Source organism: Mauremys reevesii, unplaced genomic scaffold (genome assembly GCF_016161935.1).
Source record: "Mauremys reevesii isolate NIE-2019 unplaced genomic scaffold, ASM1616193v1 Contig8, whole genome shotgun sequence".
Lineage (NCBI taxonomy): Eukaryota > Metazoa > Chordata > Testudines > Geoemydidae > Mauremys > Mauremys reevesii.
Genome location: NW_024100895.1, coordinates 190,088 through 215,940, shown reverse-complemented (window position 1 = coordinate 215,940; position 25,853 = coordinate 190,088). Strand labels below are relative to the sequence as shown.

At 53.0% G+C, this 25,853-nt stretch overlaps 1 protein-coding gene across 2 annotated transcripts in view; it reads left to right on the top strand.

The window, feature by feature from the left end:
• LOC120394846 (HLA class II histocompatibility antigen, DR beta 5 chain-like) overlaps positions 1-25,853 on the top strand; it is a 63,982-nt gene that overhangs the window by 15,394 nt on the left and 22,735 nt on the right. Inside the window, exons 4-6 of one of the 2 annotated variants that reach the window (XM_039519006.1) lie at positions 8,576-8,686; positions 9,226-9,249; positions 9,621-10,251. In XM_039519006.1, coding sequence (XP_039374940.1) covers positions 8,576-8,686; positions 9,226-9,249; positions 9,621-9,634 — 149 coding nt within the window. In that variant the 3' untranslated portion in view covers positions 9,635-10,251. Of the gene's footprint in view, positions 1-8,575; positions 8,687-9,225; positions 9,250-9,620; positions 10,252-25,853 lie in introns of those variants that run through there. The other variant, XM_039519007.1, reaches the window with a different exon arrangement.

Sequence of the window (25,853 nt, the reverse complement as noted above, 5' to 3'; positions counted from 1 at the left end):
TTTAACTAACCCCCTCATTTTTGCATAGTTCCCCCTTTTGAAATTAAATGCTACAGTGTTGGGCTGTTGAGGTGTTCTTCCCACCACAGGGATGTTGAATGCTATTGTATTATGGTCACTATTTCCAAGTGGCCCTGCTATAGTTACCTCTTGGACCAGCTCCTGCGCTCCACTCAGGATTAAATCTAGAGTTGCCTCTCCCCTTGAGGGTTCCCGTACCAGCTGCTCCATGAAGCAGTCATTTAAAGTATCGAGAAATTTTATCTCTGCATTTCGTCCTGAAGTGAAATGTTCCCAGTCAATATGGGGATAACTGAAATCCCCCACTATTATTGGGTTCTTAATTTTGATAGCCTCTCTAATTTCCCTTAGCATTTCATCATCACTATTACTGTCCTAGTCAGGTGGTCGATAATATCATAGAATCATAGAATCTCAGGGTTGGAAGGGACCTCAGGAGGTATCTAGTCCAACCCCCTGCTCAATGCAGGACCAAACCCAACTAAATCATCCCAGCCAGGGCTTTGTCAAGCCTGACCTTAAAAACCTCTAAGGAAGGAGATAGATCCCTAATGTTATATTTTTATTAGAGCATGAAATTTCTATCCATAGAGATTCTATGGAACATGTGGATTCGCTTAAGATTTTTACTTCATTTGAATCTACACTTTCTTTCACATATAGTGCCACTCCTCCCCCTGCACGACCTGTTCTGTCCTTCCGATATATTTTGTACCCCGGAATGATTGTGTCCCATTGATTGCTCTCAGTCCACCATAGGCATTCTGTGATGCCTATTATATCAATATCCTCCTTTATCACAAGGCACTCTAGTTCACCCATCTTATTATTTAGACTTCTAGCTTTGCGTACAAGCACTTTAAAAAGTTGTCCCTGTTTATTTGTCTGCCCTTTTTTGATGTGCCAGATTCTTTTTTATGTGACTGTTTATCATCTGATCCGGCCCTTACATTATACTTCTCATTCCTCTGCTCCTGACTATAACCTGGAGATTCTCTATCATCAGACTCTCCCCTAAGAGAAGTCTGTGTCCGATCCACACGCTCCTCTGCAGCAGTCGGCTTTCCCCCATCTCCTAGTTTAAAAACTGCTCTACAACCTTTTTACTGTTTAGTGCCAGCAGTCTGGTTCCACTTTGGTTTAGGTGGAGCCCATCTCTCCTGTATAGGCTCCCCCCATCCCAGAAGTTTCCCCAGTTCCTAATGAACGTGAACCCCTCCTCTCTACACCATCATCTCATCCACCCGTTGAGACTCTGAAGCTCTGCCTGCCTACCTGGCCCTGCGCATGGAACTGGGAGCATTTCTGAGAATGCCACCATAGAGGTCCTGGATTTCAGTCTCTTCCCTAGCAGCCTAAATTTGGCCTCCAGGACATCTCTCCTACCCTTCCCTATGTCATTGGTACCTACATGTACCACGACCACCGGCTTCTCCCCAGAACTACACATAAGTCTGTCTAGATGCCTCAAGAGATCCACAACCTTCACACCAGGCAGGCAAGTCACTATACGGTTCTCCCAGTCATCACAAACCCAGCTATCTATGTTTCCAATGATCGAATCTCCCATTACTAACACCTGCCTTTTCCTAGAAACTGGAGTTCCCTCCCCCGGAGAGGTAACCTCAGTGCGAGAGGCAACCCCAGCACCCTCTGGAAGGAGGGTCCCAATTATGGGAAGCAGCAAAGAATCCTGTGGCACCTTATAGACTAACAGACGTTTTGCAGCATGAGCTTTCGTGGGTGAATGCCCACTTCGCCGGATGCAAGAGTGAGCATTCACCCACGAAAGCTCATGCTGCAAAACGTCTGTCAGTCTATAAGGTGCCACAGGATTCTTTGCTGCTTTTACAGAACCAGACTAACACGGCTACCCCTCTGATACTTGACAACTATGGGAAGGTTTCCCTCTGCTCCCATTGACTGCTCTGCTTCCCTGAGCCGTTCTTCCTCCTCAACAGCGCAGGGGCTGTCTGAGCGGAGGTGGGACAATTCTACAGTGTCCCGGAAAGCCTCATCAACATACCTCTCTGCCTCTCTTAGCTCCTCCAGTTCCGCCACCCTGGCCTCCAAAGTCCGTACATGGTCTCTGAGGGCCAGGAGCTCCTTGCACCGACTGCACACATACGCCACCCACCCACAGGGCAGTAATCATACATGCAACACTCAGTGCAATAAACTGGATAGGCCCCACTCTGCTGCTGGGCTTCTGCCTGCATTGCCTCCTAGTTAATGAAAGGGTTGTTTAAAGGGTTGTTTAAAGCAAGAAGTTTTGAATGTAGTTTGGTTTATAGGTTTTAAGGGGACTAAAGGGGCACAGATAGAACCAACAAGGGACCCCCGCTCCCTTCCCACTCCCTTCTCAAACTCCCTGTTAGCAGCCCCTGGTCGCTTGTGTGCGGCTTTATAAAGCCCTGGCCTGTGTGAATGCCCCGCCCACTGATTAAGGTTCAGCCAATTACCAGAGGATTCCAGCTGTATGCAGCAGTGTGTCTGGCGCTGTGTGGAGCCAGACACGCTGGTCTGAGTGGCATGTTAAGAGGGCTGGGGGATTGGAGAAGGGGTAGGAGGTTCCGGGGAGGCAGTCAAGGGACAGGGAGCAGGGGGGGTTGGATGGGGTTGAGGTTTGGGGGGGCAGTCAGGGGTAGGGAGAAGGGAGGGTTAGATGGGTCAGAGGTTCAGAGGGGCAGTCAGGGGACAGGAAGCGGTAGGATAGGCATGGGAGGCCCAGGGGTGTGTCAGGGAACAGGTAGGGGTGGGGTCCTGGGGAAGTTGGGGGGGTCTCAGGAGGGGGCAGTTGGGGACAAGGAGAAGGGAGGCTTAGATAGGGGTGTGACGTTATTGATATAAATTGGGACCATATAGAACATGGGTTGCAACCAAGGTCCTGTAGTGGCACCAAATCTTAGGTAAAGGGGGTCATCTAAGGTGTCTAAGACCAGGTTATGGGTTGCTGGTTATGATTATGCTGTCTGTGTGCATGTATCATTTTTAGTTGAAGTTATGAATATTGGCTCTATACTGTCTGTATTTCAAATTTGTGTTGTGCTTCTGGGAAACATCCCAGACAAGTTGGTGTTAGCTTTGCCTAGCCTGCTTGATGGCCCATTAAGGACCATCAGCTACACAATTGACCCATGGAAAGAAGGCAGACATGCCTTGTAACTCAGCAAAGTATGCAGGGACTGGCCCATGAGACTCCAGACTCCATTTTGCTGTAATTTTCCACAGTAAGGACAAAGAGGTTCTTACACCTGGAAGAGCCTATATAAGGCTGATGCCTCAACTCCATCTTGTCTTCAATCCTGCTTCTTACCTCTGGAGGGACTTTGCTGCAAGCTGAAGCTCTACACAAGGGACTGAATGATCCATCCCAGCGGGGGATGTTCTCCAGAGACTTGATTTGAACCTGCAGTTTATTCCATCACTGCTACAAGCCTGATCTAAGAACTTTGCCATCACTGTATGTAATTGATTCCATTTAACCAATTCTAGCTCTCATCTCTACCTTTTTCCCTTTATGAATAAACCTATAGATTTTAGATTCTAAAGGATTGGCAACAGCGTGATTTGTGGGTAAGATCTGATGTGTATATTGACCTGGGTCTGGGGCTTGGTCCTTTGGGATCGAGAGAACCTTTTTCTTTTATTGGGGTGTTGGTTTTCATAACCATTCATCCCCAGGACGAGTGGGACTGGTGGTGATACTGGGAGACTGGAGTGTCTAAGGAAATTGCTTGTGTGACTTGTGGTTAGCCAGTGGGGTGAGACCGAAGTCCTTTTTGTCTGGCTGGTTTGGTTTGCCTTAGAGGTGGAAAAACCCCAGCCTAGGGCTGTGATTGCCCTGTTTGAGCGATTTGTCCTGATTTGGCACTCTCAGTTGGGTCCCGCCAGAACCGCACCGTCACAGTGGCGTAGTCGTGCTTGGATCCACAGAACCAGGTCAATTAAGCTTTGGGTCAGAACCCCACGCTATCCAAATTCGAATTTTGGTATTGAGAGTTTGGTTGGTTAAAGATCAGTGACCATGAGACAGAAAGCATCAGCAAAAGCAAGGAAACTGCAAGCCTTGAGAGAGAGCCTGCAGTCTGAACATCAGCAAAAACTGGCAGAAATTCGAATGGAAGAGGAGCAAGCCTTGGCCCAGCTGGAGAAAGAGGCTGCTGAGAGAGAGAAAGAGGCTGCTGAGAGAGAAGAAAAAGCTCGTAAGGAGCATCTGGAGCTTCTGGCTGCTGAGAAGGAGACTGCTAGACTCTGGCTTCAAGTCAAAAAAGCAAGGGAAAAACAGCAGAAACTGTATCCTCTTGAAAATCCAGTTTATAACTGTGTTGATATGTGGTGTTACTCTGGGCAGTTTTCTGTGTTTAACCAGTTTTGCTATGGCTGGGGAGATGGGAGTTCTAACCTGGGGGGAAATAGCTGTTTGTCTGTGCAAGAAAGCGGTGTGTCTGTGAGTGGAGTTTCTGAATGTCTGTCTGATGTCTCAGAAGGAAATCTGGAATTAGATCAAGAGCAGAAAGATCTCATTGGTGAGGAAAATGTTTCTCAGGAGCAGATTAAAGTAGATGGTCAGGTTAAAGCCCTAACTGAGGCAGGAGAGGGTAGATTTGTGATGGGTAATGGATTGTTGGCTAGTGCAGCTTGTAAAAGTGAACCTGAAATGGGTAACTGTAATTTGCTGGAAGTAGCTCAGTGTAGTGAAAAAAGCAGCAGCTTATCCGTTGGGAGTGGCAATGTGCCTGGCAGGGAAAGTTTGGAGGAGCCTAGGCAGCCGTGTGAGCTGATGGCTTTGTCTAGTCAGCAGTTTGGGAAGGGAGGGACAGTGGAAGATGAGTGTCCCTGTCCCTTGCCTGTGTCCTGGGTGGAGAAATGTGACAGTGAAGGGAATGTGCCTGTGTCGGTCAGGGGTATTGACTTGCCTATGAAGGGAGCTACCCCAGTCTCCAAGCAGTGGTCTGTGAACAGCCCTGTGTGCTGGGACAAGGGAAATGAGATCCCAAGCTGTGTGTCTGGTGAAGGAGAATGTCTCTCCGGCCCTTCTGTGTCTGTGAAGCAGACAGAAGGTGCCTTTCAGCCTGTGATGGTTGAGGGTGATTCAGTTGTCTCGGAGTTGGTTGTAAATACAGCTAAAGCCCAGGAAGGGAATGGTCCTAAGTTTGTGTCTGCTGGGGAGAATGGCACTGTGACTAGGTTGCATCCAGTTAGTGTCATAGCAAGATCCCAAAGACCAGACAATTCTGGTGCTTGTAGTTTGCCAGTTGCTAATGTGTGGTTGGAAAAGGGTGTAGCAGCTCTGTCTGATCAGGGTGATGCCCTAGCCAGGGCACAAGGAGAGCATGAAGGTGGTTTAATCGTGTTACCTACTGACAGTTTAACAACTTGTAGCAAGAAGGAAAATATTCCTGAACTTGTTCCAGGCCAGGGAAAGGAGAGTGCTTCTAACCGGTTATCTAGAAAGTCTATAAGTTTTCCTGAAAGGGGATTGTGTAGAGATCTGCCTGATGGGCCAGAGGTGATTCTGGATGTAAGTGAGACCCAGCAAGAGTCTATGGTTGCTCAGGAAAGTGTTCCTTTAGAGCAAGCCCTAGGTGAAGAGGGTGAGAGCAGAATTTCTGTGAGGGGTGAATTGCTGCTTAGAAAAGCTCCCAGGGAAGGGAATCCTCATGGTCATTTGTGCAAGCAGTTTACTGCAACTGAAGGGTGTGAAAGTGATTTAATCAAGAAAGTTTTAGTTCCTAACAGCCAGAAATTTTCTGTTGTGAATGGATCCACTGACTTTCCTTTTGAGAGATCCAGTGTGGGCAGCTTTAAAAAGGTCTCAGATGAAGTAGGAGCTGTTGAGAAAGTTAAGCAGCCATATAACCAGGTGGCTGTGTGTGGCCAGCGTGTTGGAAAGACAATGGTGTTGGAACAGAAGTGTCTCCATGCTGAATCTGTGAGTGAGCAGTCTGTGCTTCAGGGGCTGAGGACAGATTGGGTTACTGGTGTTTCAGAGCAAAACAGTTTTATGGCTGAACTCTTAAGGATGCAGGGGAGAGCAAGCCAGCTCTCACCCTCAGACTCTTTGGAGTTGTGTGGTATCTCTGTAAGACAAAGTCCAGCCCTGGAATCCATAGCAGCTAAGAAGTTAAAAGCTAGTGTTTGTGTTGATGCAAATTACCTGGCTGTCTGGGAGAAGAAAGACCTGCTAATAGCTGTTAGCACAGAGAGCCCACCCCAGCAAAAGCAGATCCAATTCACTGTTCAAACCAAGTTTTACCTTGAGTTTGTAAAGAGATTCAATCATGTTATTGAACATGACTTTGATAAACCATTTCTGTTATACACTGGTACGGCCTCTAGCCCAACAGTAGCTGTAGTGAGACAGACCCAAGGAGGGGGGGCTCTTGGGATGCAGTCAGTGATGTTTGTGACATCCCTTCCTGCATCAATTTTGCGTTGGGGGTGTGACGTTATTGATATAAATTGGGACCATATAGAACATGGGTTGCAACCAAGGTCCTGTAGTGGCACCAAATCTTAGGTAAAGGGGGTCATCTAAGGTGTCTAAGACCAGGTTATGGGTTGCTGGTTATGATTATGCTGTCTGTGTGCATGTATCATTTTTAGTTGAAGTTATGAATATTGGCTCTATACTGTCTGTATTTCAAATTTGTGTTGTGCTTCTGGGAAACATCCCAGACAAGTTGGTGTTAGTTCTGCCTAGCCTGCTTGATGGCCCATTAAGGACCATCAGCTACACAATTGACCCATGGAGAGAAGGCAGACACGCCTTGTGACTCAGCAAAGTAGGCAGGGACTGGCCCATGTGACTCCAGACTCCATTTTGCTGTAATTTTCCACAGTAAGGACAAAGAGGTTCTTACACCTGGAAAAGCCTATATAAGGCTGATGCCTCATCTCCATCTTGTCTTCAGTCCTGCTTCTTACCTCTGGAGGGACTTTGCTGCAAGCTGAAGCTCTACACAAGGGACTGAATGATCCATCCCAGCGGGGGATGTTCTCCAGAGACTTGATTTGAACCTGCAGTTTATTCCATCACTGCTACAAGCCTGAACTAAGAACTTTGCCATCACTGTATGTAATTGATTCCATTTAACCAATTCTAGCTCTCATCTCTACCTTTTTCCCTTTGTAAATAAACCTATAGATTTTAGATTCTAAAGGATTGGCAACAGCGTGATTTGTGGGTAAGATCTGATGTGTATATTGACCTGGGTCTGGGGCTTGGTCCTTTGGGATTGAGAGAACCTTTTTCTTTTATTGGGGTGTTGGTTTTCATAACCATTCATCCCCAGGACGAGTGGGACTGGTGGTGATACTGGGAGACTGGAGTGTCTAAGGAAATTGCTTGTGTGACTTGTGGTTAGCCAGTGGGGTGAGACCGAAGTCCTCTTTGTCTGGCTGGTTTGGTTTGCCTTAGAGGTGGAAAAACCTCAGCCTAGGGCTGTGACTGCCCTGTTTCAGCAATTGGTCCTGAATTGGCACCTCAGTTGGGTCCCGCCAGAACCGCACCGTCACAAGGAGGTGGGGTCCTGGGGGGCAGTTAGGGGCAGGGGTCCCGGGAGGAGGGGGGGTTGGATGGGTTGGGGTTTCTGTGGGGGGCAGTCGGAGGGAGTGGATGGTGGCAGGGTGGGGCTACCCTCCCTCCCCATGGAGTGTCCTGTTTTTTGAATGTTAAAATCTGGTCTCCCCCTACCACCATTCACAGCACTCCCAGCACGCTGCCGCATGAGGTCCTCCTCCTTCCTTTCCAGTTGGTAGTGGCCAAGGGAATGCTGGGAAATGTAGTTCTGTCCCTGCTCCCGGGCTGGCTCTATAGGCAGGGAGCTCACCAAGGAACTACAGCTCCCAGAGCCCCCTGTTGGTTCTCAGCTGCCATGATGGATCCCTGCTGCCCCTGCAAATGGGCTGCCCCAAGCAGGTGCTTGCTTTGCTGGTGCCTAGAGCCGCCCCTGCTGGCCAGACTAGTTCACACTGACATTGGGCAGGGATCTCAGACCTCGCGCTGCAGGGCCTGAGCCGAGCTCTGAGATCACAGACCAGGAGGAGCCCTGGTGTGGGGCAGATTGTCCCATAGCTGCTGCTGCAGGACCTGGCCCCGGCTCTGCCCCGGCTGGCGCTGGTCACTGGCACAGGTGGGAGCCCGGCCCGGAGGCCCCGGCTCTGCCCCGGCCGGCGCCGGTCACTGGCGCGGACGGGAGCCCGGCCCGGAGGCCCCTGGCTCTGCCCCGGCCGGCGCCGGTCACTGTGCAGACGGGAGCCCGGCCCGGAGGCCCCTGGCTCTGCCCCGGCCGGCGCCAGTCACTGGCACAGATGGGAGCTCGGCCCGGGGCCCTGGCTCTGACCCGCCCGGCGCTGGTCACTGGCGCAGACGGGAGCCCGGCCCGAGGCCCCTGGCTCTGCCCCGGCCGGCGCCGGTCACTGGCGCAGACGGGAGCCCAGCCCGGAGGCCCCTGGCTCTGCCCCGGCCGGCGCCGGTCACTGGCACAGATGGGAGCCCGGCCCGGAGGCCCCTGGCTCTGACCCGTCCCGTCCCATGTCCCTGTTTCAGAGGCGCAGTCTGACTCCGCCAGGAGCAAGATGCTGACGGGGGTCGGGGGCTTCGTGCTGGGGCTGATCTTCCTGGCGCCTGGACTCCTCATCTACCTGAAGAATAAGAAAGGTGAACGGCTCCGGGCGGGGGCGGGGCACCGGGGTGTCTCTGGGGGGATGTGGGGCTGGGGGGGCTCAGGGGAATCTGGCCCTGGCTGCAGGCTCCCCCCCCACACCCCAGCAGGGGCTGCTCAGAGTCTGGCAGGGGCCTCCCGGCTTCTCCTCTCCTGGGCCCGGGGCTGGGTCAGACCCTCCCCCCTCCTAGGGCAGGGGCAGAGCAGGGGCCATGGGGAGATCTCAGTGCGGGGCCCCGGGGCCAGGCTGGGGGCTCCCACTCTCCCCTCCCCCGGCCGAGCCCCCATGGTGGGACAGACCCTGACCCCTCGCAGTGCAGGGAGCTGCCCCTGCCCCGGGGCTCAGAGCGTTTCTGTCCCCTCCCCTGGGCAGGGATCCTGGGACAGGGGGGATAACCCCAGGTCTGGGGGCTGGAGGGGGGCTGGGTTCCTAGTGGGGGGTGTTCCACGCCATGGGGCAGGGGCTGGAGCTCTGACCCCCAGGAACCGGCTCCCCCCGCCCAGGGCTCTGACCATGTTTCTCTTTGTTTTTCAGGGCGCCCCGTTCCCCAACCTGCAGGTAATTTCAATCCCCCTCCCCCGTTAAACCCGCCTCCCCCCACACTGAGCACAGGCTGCCTGGGGTGCCCGTGGGGGGGCTGCTTCTGCCCCTCGGCCCATGACACCCGCCCGGCTCAGCCCTTGGGCAGCTGGGCAATGGGGCGCTGGCACCGCGGAGGAGGAGACTGTGGCTCCCTCGGTCCCTGTTCAGGCCGATCCCCGAGCTGCTCCCGGGGGCAGAGGGTCCTGGGTCCTGCCGAGCATCATCCAGCCCTGCGGCTGCCGGGCAGAGTCCCTGGGGTGCCCTGGGGCCTGGCAGAGAAAATCCCCCGTCCGTCCGTCCTGCTAGCCCCACGGCCAGGGGCTGATTTCTCTCCCCTCTCCCTGCAGGGCCCCTGCGTTAGATCCTGGGCGTCGGATCCCCCGGCCGGCAGGAGTTTCCGTCCGTCTCCCCCAGCCCCTCGCCCAGCCCGGAGAATGCAGAACCTGGGGCCGGTCCCTTCCTGTCCCCGTCTGCTCCCCGCGCTCTGCCTGGCAACAGTCCGCGCTGCCCCCGCTTGGGGACCCGTCCCTGCCTCTCAGTCCCAGCAGGGCCCTGGAGCGACCCTCTCTCGCTGTCTGGAGAGGCTCCCGAGTGCCAGCCTCATCTAGTAGCAGCCTAACTAGACTGTTAGGAGCCGGGGCACAAACCTGAAATTGGCCGAGTTCTTACCAAGGTATCAAGTGTGAACGCCGCAGGCCCTGTAACAACCGAGTCATGGAGTCACGGTCACCTGGGGTTCTCTGCTCTGTCTGGCTACCCCGGCCAGCCTGCCCTTGTGATCGATCGATCGTCCCTTCCACCACAAATCACAGTGATGTTCGGGTCACTCCCTGTCCCAAAGGAGCAGTCGCTCACCCCAGGGCAGTGGCACCTTCGCTCTCACTCCACAGACAACGCTTGTAGCCAGTCCTGTAATAACCTCAGTAAAGATTCATTAACTACGACAAAGCACGGGGAGTGCTTTACAAAGTTAAAGCAGGTCCCCCTTTACACCCCCCTTGGGACTGTAACACACCGGGGAGTTACAGTCCCGGGTTTCAAAAGGAAATAGAAACTCCTGGCAGACACAAGCGCTGTGTGTTCTTGGGGCTGACCTGGCACAGCCAGGGGATCTGGTGCTTATGCCTGGTCATTCCTGCCCCTTCAGAGCCCAAGCCGCAGCCCGATAGGGATTGCTCCTTGACGGGGAGTGTTATTCCCTTCCTCCCCGAGTTTAAGCTGGTGGGACGAGTGCTCCTGCGCGTCTCCTCTTCACGGGGAGGGAACCATCAGCAAAGTCCTGTGTCCTCTGATGTCCCCCAGTGACCCATCTGGGGCTTAGGGCCTTCTGTCGGCAGGCGGACACACACACACACACTGGCATTTCACACTTGGCCATGCGTCTCTCCTGCCTGGCTTTACTGTTTCGTTTCACTATCGCCTTATCGCGTGGGGTACAGCTGTGATCGGTGAGATTAACGCAGGCAGCAACTCACCAGCATTTCACAAAGCCCTGATCACCTTCGCTCAGTCTGATCCCCATTTTAACAACGCGAACACGCAGCTGAGCCCGGCCGGTTTCCAGCCAGGGATCTGAGAGTGATAACCTGGGGCCTTGGCATGAGCTGGTACCTGGTCTGCCAGCATCTGAGACCCACCCCCCCCGCATTTCCCCTTTCCCTGCCCCAGCCCAGCCCCACGTTCCCTCTCACTGACCCCGCTGGGGGAGGGAGGATGACCGGAACGCCCGGGGGGTGGGGGCTGCAGGCCCAGGCATCCAGCCTAAGAAGGCAGGGAAGCCGCGGGGCTCACCCTGGAGGAAGAGTGAGACCCCCGTGGGTCTGGCTCACTGACGGGTCCTCCCAGAACCTGTTCCAAACCCAGCCCCCCCCCCCTCCAACCCTGCAGACGTGGGACACCGGTTCCTCTCCTGGTCACGCTCAGCAGAGAAGCGACTCGCAGGGGAAAAGCATCAGCAGCGAGAGAAACCACCTGATGTAACCTGCCCTGGCCAGCAGGAATCGCCCAGCTCCTACGTGGGGCGTGGGATGGGCCCGAGTACTTCCCAGCCCTCCAGCCAGGATCTGTCGCCGGATCAAAGCAAGGCCCCGAGTCTGTTTAACCTCATCTCTCTGGCCCCCAGTTTGTTCTGCGGCCCTCACCCCTCCTCTGGCCCAGCCCTGCCAGCCTGGGACCCCCCCCCCGGCGGGGGGACGTCTCTGAGCCGGTCCCAGTCCCAGGCACTGTGGTGATCACCCCCTGCTGCTGTCAGTGCCTGGGCGGAGGAGCTGTGATAACCTCTTGCCAGGGAGCAGATCAATCCCTGGCCTGCAGACCTGTCACCCCTCCCCCATGGAGGTGTCATGGACCCAGGTCAGGACTGGCATCCTGGGGGAATCCGTGGCTCACGGCCTGGCCAGGCACCAGCTGGGAGAGCTGCGTTCCCTGTCGCATGGATCATCCCCCACCATGCGCTGGGGCACCAGGCTCCATTCGTCCCCTGGCCTGAGCCCCTGTCACTGGCTGCGGGCCGGCGAGGGGTCAGTACACGCAGGGCGATGGCTCCAGGACAGACAGGGCTGTGGTCTGCGCAGGGTCCAGCCCCAGGCCAGACGTTCACTGTCCATTGTCCCAGTTTGCTCCGGGAAGCAGTGTCTTGCTCAGATCTGCCCCAGGGGTGGGGGTGTCTCTGCCCCGTCCATGGTGTCACAGCAGCGCAGCCTGTCGGAGGCGGCTGTGAAACCCACAACCGGTGTGTCGCAGTTAGGGCTCCCCAGCGCTGGGGTTCTCTTCCTTATGGACTTTTCAATATACCATCATTTTAACCAGGCTGCCCACCCCGATGGAGAGTTGGTACATACGGGACTCACTGAGGTACGATCTTGGACACATTTAACCCCGTAACGCCCAGCTCAGTTTGCTTTTGAGATGCTATTGGTGATATAATAACTTGTTCCCTATAATCCAAGTTTACCACATGTGGCCCATATAATGGGCGTTGTGTTGGGTTTTGCATATCAGGATCCCTGGCAATTATTTTAAACTGTACTTTTACCCAGATGTTTTGCAACATGCATCCAGGTAGCTGGGCAGGGATAATATAGAAATTAGTCAGACACTGATACTGTAATTGAACTTCAGGTTGTTTTTAGTACATTCACTGCCCTGAGTTTCTTTAATGCATCCTGGGGGTCCCAGTTCCCCTGTGTCCCGGATTCCCCCTGCCAAGGTGTCTTGGGGCAGTTTCCTGACGTTTGCAATTGCTGCCCTGCGGGAATAGTCAGTGCGCTGGGCCTTGACTCCTAGATTTGAAGCAGGTGAGGCTCATTAAACCCCATTAACATCCTAATGTCAGTGTCCCCAGTTGCAGGGTGTCTGCGAAGAGCTGTGGTTATCGCAACAAAACTGCGGCCTGGGAGTTTCTTACAGCCCTTCCGTGGCGCTGCCTCTGCCAGCCGGCCCGCAGGGACGTGTGTAAGGAGGGAGACACCCACTAGGGGGCAGAATGGGCTAGAGCACAGGGTGGGGCAGCCAGGGCTGTGCAGTGGGGTAAATCCCCCCCCCCCCGGGGCTCCGTTCCCAGCTGTACCGTGGGGGGGGGGAGGGGAGAATCCCACCTTTGTCCTGTCGTCAGGCTCCTGCGGGCAGAGCCCCTGGGTCTGGGCAGCGCCTTTCTGCTAAACCTGGACAGTCACGTGCTGTCCCTGTGGGTCCCCAGCCGTGGGTCGCCCGCGCGCCATGCGCCTGGGACTGGGGGTTTCTACCCGGCAGCGTCCAGCACTCTGCCTGCGCAGTCGCTCGCCTGGTGCGACGACCGAACCAGTGACCCCCTCGGCCATTGCTGAGTAAGGGGCTCCCGGCTGTCTCCAGGCAGAGGGTGTGGAGCAGGATGGTCGGCTCTGTGGGGTGGTGCAGCACTGGAACAGAGGGACCGCTCTGTGTGTGCCACACGTGTCCCCTGGATGGGAAAGGGGAAGTGACCCCTGCACTGTCCTCCTGGGAATTACGCTCCTGTCCCTTTATCCTCACCATGGCCCACACCCGCTTGCGATTGCCTGCACGGACGTGGTCAGCCGTGCTCGACTTCACCTGTGGACCTGCAAGCATGGCTGGTCGCGGTCTGTATCCTCAGCAGGCAGGACCGAGCCACATCCTTTCGGCCCTGGACTGGTGGCTGGATCCCAAGTCAGCGCTGCAGGGAGTTCCCCTCACGACCCCGTTGCTCATCCTGGTCGCAGACACTTCGGTTCTGGGCTGGGGAGCCCAGCTGGGTGAGCTCAACACCCAGGGCCAGTGGTTGTAACACGACCTGGCCCTTCATATCAACGTCTGGGAGCTCAGAGCGGTTCCCCTGCCCTGCCCGGTGTTCTCACCCCACCGGAAGGGCTGGGTGGTGCCGGTCCTGACGGACACTACAGCCGCGGTGTGTTACATCAACAGGCAGGGCGGGGCCAGGGCTTCAGCCCAGTGTCGGGAGGCGCTCAGCCATTCACCTGGTACCCGCCCCCCTGCCTGGCGCCAGGAACGTCGTGGCAGATCCCCTCAGCTGGGCCGTCTCGTCTCCCCACGAGTGGTCGCTCTACCCGGAGGTGTCAGCCTCGTCTCCTGCAGGTGGGGGACTCTCCGGCTGGACCTGTCCGCGTCCTGGCAGAACAGGAAGTGCCCCGGGTTCTGGTCTGTGCAGGGCAGGGACACGGGCTCCCTGTCAGACGCCTTCCTGATCCCGTGCTCAGGGACGCTGACGTTCGCCTTCCCGCCGGTGCCGCTGCTCCCCAGGGTCCTGCTAAGGGTGAATCAGGACAAAGTAACTGTCACCCCATAGCCCCGGCGTGGCCTCGCCAGCACTGGTCTGTCAGCGGCCAGCCCCCTGCAGCTCCTCTTCGGCCGGACCGGCTGTCCCAGAGCCCCGGGAACCTGCTGCACCGAACCTGGCGGCGCTGCCTGACAGCCTGGCTGCTGCGTGGCTGAGTCTGGACGAACGGGCGTCTCTCCGCTGGTGTCCAACGGGTCCTGCCGGACAGCAGGAAACCCTCCACCAGCGCTGCCTACGTGGGGAAGGGAAAGCGATTCACGTGCCGGGCCTCGGAGTAACACATTAGGGCTGACGAGGCCCCACCACAGGACGTCCTGGGCTATTTGCTGAACCTTAAACTCCAGGGCCAGTCGCTCTCTTTGGTCAAGGTCCACCTGGCGGCCATTTCGGCGTTCCACCCTCCAATTCCCGGCAGGTCGGTCGTCGCCCATCCCATGGCGGCGCGGTTCCTGAAAGGTCTGGAGCACCTTTACCTGCACCTTTACCTGCACCTTTACCCTGGGGCCTGAATCTGGTGCTGTCGAAGCTCATGGGTCCCCCCTTTGAACCCTGGGCTTCCTGCTCCCTCCTGGAAGGTCTCCTTCTTGGTCACTATAACCTCGGCCCGCAGGGTGTCCCAGCTGGGCGCTCACGTCAGAGCCACCTTATACGGTCTTCTATATTGGCAAGTTTCAGAGTAGCAGCCGTGTTAGTCTGTATCCGCAAAAAAAAAAAAAAAAAAAAAAAAAAAAAAACAGGAGTACTTGTGGCACCTTAAAGACTAACAAATTTATTGTAGCATGAGCTTTCGTGAGCTAAAGCTCACTTCTTAAAGCTCATGCTACAATAAATTTGTTAGTCTTTAAGGTGCCACAAGTACTCCTGTTTTTTTTTATATTGGCAAGGTCCAGCTGCATCTGCACCCGCCTTTCTGCCCAAGGTTGTCTCCCCGTTCCATACTGGTCAAGACATTTACTTACCGTCCTCTGTCCGAAGCCTCATGCGATGGAGGAGGAACGCAGGCAGCATCCCTGGACGTCAGACGGGTGCTGGCCTTGGCCATTGATAGAACGAAGCCGTTCTGTGAGTCAATGCAGTTGTTTGTCGCTGCTACGGACAGGATGAAGGGTTGCCCAATGTCTACCCAGAGAGTCTTGTCCGGGATCACGGCCTCCATCCCCTACGGTTATGAGCTGGCAAAGATCCCCCAGCTGGCGATTGTGCCGGCTCACTCAGCTAGAGCGCAGGGGCCTATCCAAGAAATCCATCGGGCTGCTACCTGGTCATCCATTCTCACAATTGCTTTCCACTATGCGCTGACCCAGCGAGCTCGAGGTGACGCTGCTTTCAGCAGAGCAAGGCTCCAATCGGTAAGACTGTGAACTCCGAGCCCACCTCCGTGGAGTCTGCTTGTGCATCCCCTAGAGTGGAATCGATGTGAGCAAGCGCTCAAAGAAAAACCGGTTCCCTCCCTCTCGTGTCGTTCTTCGAGATGTGTCGCTCACGTCCCTGCTTTTACCCACCCGCCGGCCCCTCTGTCGGAGCTGCCGGCGAGAAGGAACCGAGCGGGTGCAGGGCCGGCAGCACCTGATATACCAGCGCCTGAGCACGGGGCTCCGGAGGGCACCAGAGCCGGCCCTGGGGATACTGCTAAGGCAGAAACCTCTGCCCACCGCGCCCGTGGGCGCACACCTAGACTGGCAGGGACGTGAGCAGCGCGGCTCGAAGAACGTTGGTTGGTAACCGGGTTTTGGGGGCGTTTGGTGCAGACTCAGCCTAGCTGGTCACAGGGACTTTACCCTTGAAATCCCGGCGCTGCCCGCACAGGGGCACAGGCTGGCAGAGCTGCATCACTCACAGTGAGTTTGTCACACCCCAGAGCGCTGCAGCTCCCTCCACCCAAGTGTTTGGTGCAGACCAGGCCTGGCTGGTCACGGGGCCCTTTGCCCGCTGACGTCTGTGACTGGCCCTGCAGGGGGGGCCTGGCCCCCCTCCCTTCTCCCCAGCCTGCCCCTGGTGCTTCCACTGCGGCTGCTGTTCCCGCTTTGCCCTGCAGAGGGCGCCCTCTCCTCTCTCATGGGGCTGGGGTTGGGCTGGCTCTGGGCTGGGGGGTCCCCAGATGGCTGCCGTGGGGGGACAGACACGTGTGGGGCTGGTGGCTCTTGCCCTGGGGTCTCTGGGTCTCCCGAGGCCCAGGTGGGGAGAAAGTTGGGACTGGTTCTGTTCAACCGTTTTGTACAGTTGCTATTTGGAGCACTCACAAAACCAGCTCCTCTGCCCCGAATCCAGCCCTGCTGCCCCCTCCGGCCATGCCCCCCCCTCACTGTCCCCCATACGGCACTGCCCCTGATCCCCTCTCTCACTACCCTCCATCCAGCCATGATCCCCCCTCACTGTCCCGCATCCGGCCTCGCTGCCCCTGCTCCCCAGGAGCGAGCTGCCATCACAGCCTCAGGGGGCAGACGTGCACGGCCCAGACCCCCCTGCCCCGGCATGGCCCAGGCTCCCCCCAGCACTGCTGGGCTGCCAGGGGTCCTTTCAGCCCCCCCAGCCCATGGAAGCTCTGTGCACCTCAGCCCAGTGTGACGTGGTGCCCGGCGTTGTGACGGTGCCGGGTCCCTGTGCCACACGCTCAGGGCTGCCCCCAGCTGCCCCCTGCCAGCGCTGCTCTCCGTGGCAGGGAGCCGGGGCGTAAGGAGCCGCTGGGCACAGGCTGGGCCCTGCCGCTGGCAGCAGCACCCGAGGTGAGGAAAGTTGCTGCAGCTAAGAACAGCTGTGGGGTGTCTGCGAAGAGCTGTGGTGATTGCAACCAAACTGGCCCAAGGGTTTCTGACAGCCTTTCCCGTGGCGCTGCCTCTGCCAGCCGGCCCGCAGGGACGTGTGTGAGGAGGGAGACACCCACTACGGGGCAGCCTGGGCTAGAGCAGGGCACGTGCTAGCTAGAGTCATTGCTGGACTGTTGTGAAGAGCTGACAGTTGTCAGGAGTTAGTCCCTAAAAAGGGCCCTTGTTCCCGGGCTGGGGCCGGCCCTGGTGACAGGCCTCGGTGACAGGCCTGGGTATGATCCCCGCACTCGTCTGAACGGCCTGAGGGAGACTCATGGACAGGCCACGTGCAGGATCTGCCGGAGTTTCAGGCCCCGCACACAAAGGGACAGGGACATTCGACTGGGAGCCGCGCTGAGACTGGACCCCGAACCGCTGGGACTCAGCATCGAGCACGTCGGCCTCTGTGCGTAGTGACCCCTCCTCCCCCAGCATCGGGGCCCCCTTGGTGCCGCTTGACCTTCCCAGCACTGGCAAAGCAGCGCAGGACCTGCGCCGACAGAGGGCACCGCCCAATGCCCAGAGGAGACTGGGATGACCTGGGGGGGGGCGAGATGCGCCCCGTGTCAGGCCACTCGTCTTCCCATCAAAGGCGACAGCGGGGGAGGTCACACCGCTTACGGTACCCAGGTCACTGAAGGATCCTCCAGGTACCCGGACACTAGGAGAGGCCTGGTTCCTCCCACGCCTAGGGACCGCCAGCCCCGCTGGGGAGCCATCTCAGACAGTGGGGTCAAGGGGGAAGGTCGTGTTGGGTCCCCTCGGTGGCCCCCAGCCTGTCACTGGTCTCCATCCCCAGTCAGGTCTCCAGCATCGACATGCCGTTCCCCAGCAGGCTGGGGTCAGTCGCCCAATCCCGGGCATTGATAGCCAGAGATCTGATTTTCTCCTGCTGCGTGGCACCGGTCCCCTGAGGCCCAGCGTCAGTCTCCTCCAGCCCGGCACCGATCACCAGGCCCCTAGAGTTGTTCACTGGTACCGAAACCTCACTCTCTGGTGTCCTGTTACCCACACAAAATTCTCTCACTCACACACTCTACAGGCACCGACCCTCGCCCATTCCTAGGGCTCAGGCATAACCTTTTCACTCTGTGGGTTTGCGGGATCTTTTACCAGTGAAAGAGCCTCACAAAGTAATATCCTACATAACCTCTTGTTGTCAGATGCTCCCTGTGTGGTGCTCTGCTCTGTTCAATGTTGCTATCAATCGGCTGCGTGCGTGTGTTCCCCCTGTGTGCTGCCCTGGCTCTGGCCCTTTTACTTTGGTGACACAGATAGAAACACACTCCTATTAGGGCAATTCCAGTTATCACCTGTCTCCTCATTAGTAGTAGGCTGAGTGTTTTGAAATACTGGGATAGGGATTGTGAGAGTGTGTCCCACAGTGCTATGTATATGAGAAGTAAAACAGAAATTTGGAGTAGTGACACTACCACTGAGGCCTTTATATATAAATATATTGTAATTAGTTACTACACAGTACTGTCCATTCATGTTATTACCCTTACTGCTGGTTGTCACCCTCGGGTAAGCCTCACTGGGCAGGAAACAGAAGTGGGTAGCTTCTCTGTTCCATTGGTTGATGTAGATCCAGTTGTTTCTTATGGATGCTGTCTTCCAGATAACCTACTGAATGGACAGTAACCAATTTATGAAATATTGCTGTGTCAGGATTTAATATTGGTACCCAGACACTGAACAAGATTGTTTTGAATAACATGTGCCTCAGTTAGGATGCAGTGTTACTGACCCAAATTATGACTGGTACTAACAGGCAATTTGTTTACCCAATTTGTAGTTACTATGTAACTTAATTTCTTTACCAATTTGTTTTATCCTTGCCTTCATGTTTGCTGCCATTTGTTTGTTGATTTTTAGCTGTGTGTTGGTTAAACAGTTTAGCAGGTTATGCACATTGTACATGTTGTACAGAAATAAAACAACACAGCAATAATACAGCAGTACAATGATAATACAGTTGTACAGCAATAATAGTTGTTTTTACACAGTAACAAAGTTGAAATTAAATGACAACTCATCCTGGTCCAGCTAGTGGTTTTTAGCTGATTTGTTAACTTAATTGTTCATATATGGTAGATAGAGGTGTATTTGACCAGTCTCTTATTTATAAAACTCTTCATTTTTCTTTTCTTGATGCTTGGGGGTTTCTTCACTGTATACTGAGTCATCTGGTGTCTTCCAGGTGTGATATTTTCTGGCGTTTTTGGTCTGTGGGATGCAACTTAAACAACTTTTGTCAGTTAACATAATAAAGTTTTTTGTTTGTTTTTCCTTTTTTGGTTTTGTTTTCAGTAATCCAAACTTAATACACAGTTTTACTTAGTTTGTTTACAATGTAATAAGAACAATGTAATAGGGACCGAGTCTTTTATAACACAAGCTATACTTTTGCAATTGTTGTATAGACATTCATTTTCATTTGAGGTGCATTACTAATATTTCATACTAAATGTAATGCTTAACAGCTAAAATAAATGCTCACAATCTTCCATGAGAAGGTGTATTGCTTTCCCTTGCTGAACGCTTTGTTTCAGCAAAAGAGTTAGTAACATAATTTTAACAAGCTTTTTAGAGTTACTTTGCTTGTGATACCAACTTCATTCTTGTTAACTGTTTAGGAGCACAAACCTTAACAACCATTGCTTCCCATTAACATAACATAACAAAACAAAAGAAAAGCATATAAAATTAAACCAACTAGAAAATTAAACCAAAATACATTTTAAATATAGATACATGCAAATACTTTGAGGGTATTTGAGGGTATACTTTCATGATGCTTTGTTATGTTTGGGAGCCAAAGGTGGAAACCTGTTGAAATTGTTTGGTTAGCTTTATGCATAAATTGTTAGTTTAAAACTTTTTGGTTATGACATTCTTATAACTATATTTAAAAGTGCAAACAAGTTTATAAAAAGCCCAAACAAGAAATTAACATTTAGTTAATATGATCTTTACCTTAATGTTGAGGTTTCCCCTTAGATTTTTTCTTTGAATAACAATTTAAAAAAATTAAAAAACAAAACTGTGATTGATAAAAGAGAATTTTTTTGTTTGCAGTTGCATTATTTGTTGAGGCAGAAATATATGTACATATATTTGTAACTGAAACCTTTTTGAACTTTGCACAAAAAATTGGTGTTAATAATACTATGATTATACCCAAACCATGATCTTAAAATAGCTTGGTACCACATCTACATATATATTTTTAAAAGGGTATAAAATTGATTTTTGTTGCAACAAAATAAAAATAATAAAAAATAGTCACGTGACACACACAACATAGAACACAAGACACACACATGACATACAGGACAAACTTTACAATTAAAAATAAATGGCGCCAGAATTCTATTCATAACTATACAAAATAACGCAACCAAAAATAAAAAGTAAAAAGGGTTACACATTTGAATAAACAAGTTATTACCTTATTTAAAACTTGTAACATAAATTGATAAAAATATATTAATATTTGTCAAATGTATTGAATTAATTTGGTAACAAGGAATTTTGCATTACTTTGTATTTAACATTATTTTAAAACTCTGCTATATGGAAATAAGAAAAGCCCATGTTTCAAATATTAGTGAGTGGTTAGGTTATAAGCAGAGAGTGCATTTCTGTTGCTTGGCAACCATATCTTCAAGAAAGTTAGGAATAATTCCAGCTGTTGCATTCCTGAAGGGTTAAAATAATTAATTTACTGGGTTTATTTAAAGTTTTTACCTTAATTTCTTTTTGTTTCTTGTTTTGTTCTGTTTTCAATTGCTTTATTTTTTGGAGATCTCTGTAAAAACTATAACTTTTAACTTTTAAAACAAAGAGAGAGCAGGAGTGAGGAGAGGTGGGGGGTTGAGGAGCAAACTAGGAAGGTAGCGAGACCTGAGCCAAGAGAGGTTAACTCCATCAAGGTATTTGAAAGTACAGGCAGGAGCAGCAAGTTTAGCAAACTGAGAAAACATATAAAGACAAAATTTAACCGGTATGTAAAAATATTTGAGAAAGAAGGTTCTATTTTTAGATATGAGCACGGAGTGTGGTTCCGTGGGTCAAAGCAATTGGGAACCTGCACAGTTGGGAACTGCGCCCCTGGTTTTCATCCTGGCTGTGAGAGGAGATTGGGGGTAGTTACCTGCTCTTGTAAAACCTGAATTTGTTCCCCCAGTGTCTGTTGCTTTTGTGTGCATGCCAAATGGATAGTGGGAGTGCCCTTTTTTGCTGCAGTTAACTGTTTTTGGGCAGCTCCATGTGTTAATGCATCAATTCTAGGTGTTAACCTGCTTAATTTCAGTTTTTTACTTTGAAATTCTTTTTTATTCACTCCGCTGCGATCGAGTCGCAGCTCCTGTCTCCTAATGTGCTCTGTGAACTGTTCCATATTTTCCTTCATCTGATTTACCAATTCAGTGAGAGTATTGTTTGCTACTCTTTCCTTCTGTGCACTTACTTGTCCCGTTCTGACAGGCACCAGTCTAGGTTCCGGTTTAAGTTTAACTGGAACCCGGCTTTTATCATAAGGTGATGGTTGCAATGCAGTGGACCCCATTTCATCTTTTAATGTTGCTAGAGCCCTCTTTTTCTACATCTGTCCCCATTCTTCAGACACAGGGTAGCTACCTGAAGCCTGCTGTTTACCACCAATATTTACAACAGGGGACGGCACATGTATTTTTTGTAGGTTCCTTGCAGCTGTTTCCAGTGTTTCACTCTGTTCCTGTGCTGGTTGTCTCTGGGCTGCTTGCCACCCTGCAAAGGGGGTGGGGGCATTCCAGGGCTGTGCAGCTTCTTTTGATTCTTTTAACTCTTTCTTTGTTACTGTTACTTGCCCTGCCAAATTTGTGGCGTGCTGTTTCAACCATCTGACTGCCATAGACATTAGTTGCAGAATTCTTGCTTTTTTACTTTTATTTTTCAGAGCCTCGGTTTCTACCATCGCTCTACATACGCCAGTCCATGTTTCCCCATTCTTCAATTCATATGGACCCCCCTTACTGGCAATCCAGCGGGTCCATGAGTTATCAAACTCCGTGGGGATCATAAGGGAGGGGATATGGGGGTTTCCTAGCTTGAGGTTTGCTGCCATGTTAGGTTGCGATTCTTACCATGGCAGGTTCGCTTACTCACCAGATCAGCGGTCGGGGTCACCAGTGTTGTCAGATGCTACCGGTGTGGTGCTCTGCTCTGTTCAATGTTGCTATCACTCGGCTGCGTGCATGTTCCCTCTGTGTGCTGCCCCAGCTCTGCGCAGATCGCTGGCACAGCAGATCCCGAGAGAACCCCCAATGACCACAGACTCTAGTAAGGTACAAAGGCACGTCGGCCAGGTTTATTGTCAAACGAAGCACAATGATAGTTCCCTCTAGATTGTACTCTACAGGACATACTACGAGTATGTGCCCCCTGGCAATGGACTCAGCTCAGTCAGTGGCGGGACTTTCCACTGCCCCCTTGGCTAGACAAAGACACCGCCCCAGGGATGCATCTTATACACAGGTACAAACAAGCTACACATCACTCCTGACGCATGAGGTGCAACCTCTCTACGTATTAAGGTGCCGCCTCTCACCTTGTACATGTTGGTTCGAACAAAACAACTCTATCCATCATATTACCCTTTAGGCCTGTCATTGGGATGGGTCGGCCTGTTCCTTGTTATCCGTGTGGAGTGTACGAGTATGTGAATGTTCTGATCTCTAGTGTTCAGTACCTTTTAGGTGTGTCTCTTTTTGCAGCATCAGCCCTTCCCTTGCCAGCTCCTGTGAGCAGGGCCTGCCTCTGGCTCACAGCTTCACTTTGCTTTATGTTAGCAAAGTCTTGACCATTACTTTAGTTCAGGCCTCAGGCCTCAAACCAGGCCTCTGATACCAAGGTTTGTATCTCAGGGCCTCCTCCTCTTACTACACCTCTATTTGTTACCAATCCCCACAAACAGACTGCACACACTACAGTCATTTCAACTGAGAATGCTTGTGGGGTTTCTGTGAAGAGTTGTGGTTATCACAACACTGCAGCCTGGGATGTTCTACAGCCTTTCCCAGGGCAAAGCTGGGGCTGCCTACTGGGAGCCTTACTCAGGAATCTCTTCCCCCCTCTCCCCCATACTAAAACCGTTCTTATTGTAAGCAGAGTCAGGATGAGCTCTACCCTGACATCTGGTGGTGAATTATGGCGAGTGTGGAAAGGAATTTCAGGTGTTTGCATTTGCACACCCACCCCGCCTAGCATAGCCCATGGCAGCCTGGGATGGTTATTTTCACAGCTGTGGGATCCCCAATTTCTTTGTTATTGGGGCAGGAGGAATAAAGTGTTGTCACCCTGATTATGTGAATAAGGAACTATGAAACTGTTTTATGACAGAGGGTCTCACCATCAATGTAGTAGCACTTGCTAGACAAGGGATGCGGGTGCCAAAAACCAGTGAATTGAGAGAGGTTGGGGACTGGTGTGCCTGCCTGATAGCATGGGTCCCTTTTGAGGGCCTGGAGCACCAGTTACTGCTGCTGCTGCTCCTCCTCCACTACTGTTGAAGAGCAAAGCTAATTTTGATTCCATTAGGAGTCCATCCAGAGGCTGCTGAGCTGAATTCACGTTGGGCCAGTGTTGCACCAGCACTGGGGCTCACCTGCTATAAGCTGAAATCACTAAGAGCTGAAATCACTAAAAGAGCTAAGCTTACTGAGCTAAGATCACTGAGTGCTGTGTTAACTAGTGGGGGAGCCTGAAGATCTATCGCTAAGCGACTGGCAGAGCGGAGCAGTTTGCAGCATGTTGGAGCAGCCCATCTAACAGGGAGCGGAGTGGAGTGGAGTGGTGCGTAAGGTGCCCCTTAACACCCTGTGTGACCGCCCCCCATTTCCACCCAGGCTGGGGGGAGGGGGAGTAAAACTCTGCAGATAAACTTTTGAACTCTGGGGCAGCACTGACCAGGGACAGAGACTTTGGGTTGTTGGACTTTGGGGTGATTGGACTTAAGACCCTGAGGGGAAAAGGACACTGCCAAAACTTATTTGGTGGGTCTTTTGCTCATGGTTTACATTATGAATCCTGTTTGTGGTGTTTCCCCAATATGATGCCACATTGTTTCCCTCCTTTATTAAAAGGATTTTGCTACACTCGGCCTCTGTGCTTGCGAGAGGGGAAGTATTGCCTCCTAGAGGCGCCCGGGGGGGTGGTAGGTTATTGTCCCAGGTCACTGGGTGGGGGCTCGAGCCAGTTTTGCATTGTGTTATTGAAACGGAACCCCTGGATACTGAACCCGGCCCTTGTTGCTGCCAACTCAGAGGGGCAGAAGGGTTACATATAATAAAACGAACCTTGGGACCCTTGAGCTGCTCAGGGCTCTAAGCAATTGCTTAGTCTGCTAGTGCCAGCTCTGCCCCTGGCGCTGAATCCACATCAGCTGTAATGAGGGAGATAGACACAAGGGGGCAGCATGGGCTAGAGCAAGAGGGGGTGGGGTGGGAACCAGGACTCCTGGGTTCTATCCCCCCGCTCTGGAGAGGGGGAGCCTATGACTGGGGAATTGCTAATACCAAGGGCACCAGAACCTTTGTAGAAGTGAGGGGGGGCATGGCCCCCTGCCCCCCCCCCCAGTTCCAGCACTGTTGGTGGGAGTGGGAAGAGGAGCTGAGGTTTGCTGGGGCAGAGCCCCCCCAGAATTCCCCTTGCTGAGAGAGGCAGGGTCTTGAGCCACTCCCCCAGGAAGGCGAGGAGAGCCCCTGAGGGCGGGGGGGGGCAGAGTCTGTCTGTGGAGGGGTGGGGGTGGGGGCGGGGGCTGGGGCTGGCCCAAGCATGGCAGAGCTTGGGGTGGGGGTGAGGGCAAAGCCGCAGCTCCGAGAAGCAGATGGGAGGCGGGAGGTGCGTGGGTTACCCTATGCCCAGGTGACAGGACAGGTCGCAGGAGGAGGAGAGGAAGTACCCTGCAGCATGGGGGGAGGGAGGGCTGAGTGTCCTCCCAACCCCAGCAGCCTCCTCCCCACTGCCCCCCCATTCACCTTCTCTTGCTGGAGCCTCCGATCATGGCCACCTTGTCCTGCTGCCCCCCCCCCTCCTCTTGCCAGCCCTTCCCATGAGCTGACTGAACTGGCCTGGTTCACCCTGCAAGTGAACCCCAGCCCGGTGGCGCCCCTACCCCATGGGCAGGCCTAGGGGCTGCCGGGCCAGGTGACGAGGGGGCGGTGGGATGAGGAAATGTAGGAGTTGCTGTGTCAGCGCAGGAAGGGGGAGGATGAATGGGGCAGGTGTTAAGCAGAGTTCAGGGGGAAAAGTGGGGGGGCATGGCCATTAGAGACAGGGAGGGGTTATTGCCATTATACAAGGCACTGGTGAGACCCCATCTGCAATACTGTGTGCAGTTCTGGTCTCCCATGTTTAAGAAGGATGAATTCAAACGAACAGGTTCAGAGACGGGCTACTAGGATGATCCGAGGAATGGAAAACCTGTCTTAGGAGAGGAGACGCAAAGGGATTGGCTTGTTTAGGCTGACCAAATGAAGGTGTAGGGGAGAGCTGATTGCTGTCTGTAAATACCTCAGAGGGATAAATACCAGGAAGAGACAGGAGCTATTTACATTAAGCAGCAATGTGGACACCAGAACAAATGGATAGAAACTGACCATTGACAAGTTCTGGCTTGAAACTAGGTGAAGGTTTCTAGCCACCAGAGGAGTGAAGTTCTGGATCAGCCTCCCAAGGGGAACAGTGAGGGGCAAAAAACCCTAACTGGTTTCAAGCCTGAGCTTGATAAGTTTATGGAGGGGCTGGTTTGATGGGACTGCCTGTAACGGCACGTGGCCCATTGGTGACTGCTAATAGCAAAAGTCCCCAACTCCTGGAGATGGGGCACTAGCTCGGGAGGGCTCTGAGTTACTGCAGAGAATCCTTTACCAGGTGTCTGGCTGCTGGGTCTTGCTCACACGCTCAGGTCTAACTGATCCCCAGATTTAGGGTGGGGAAAG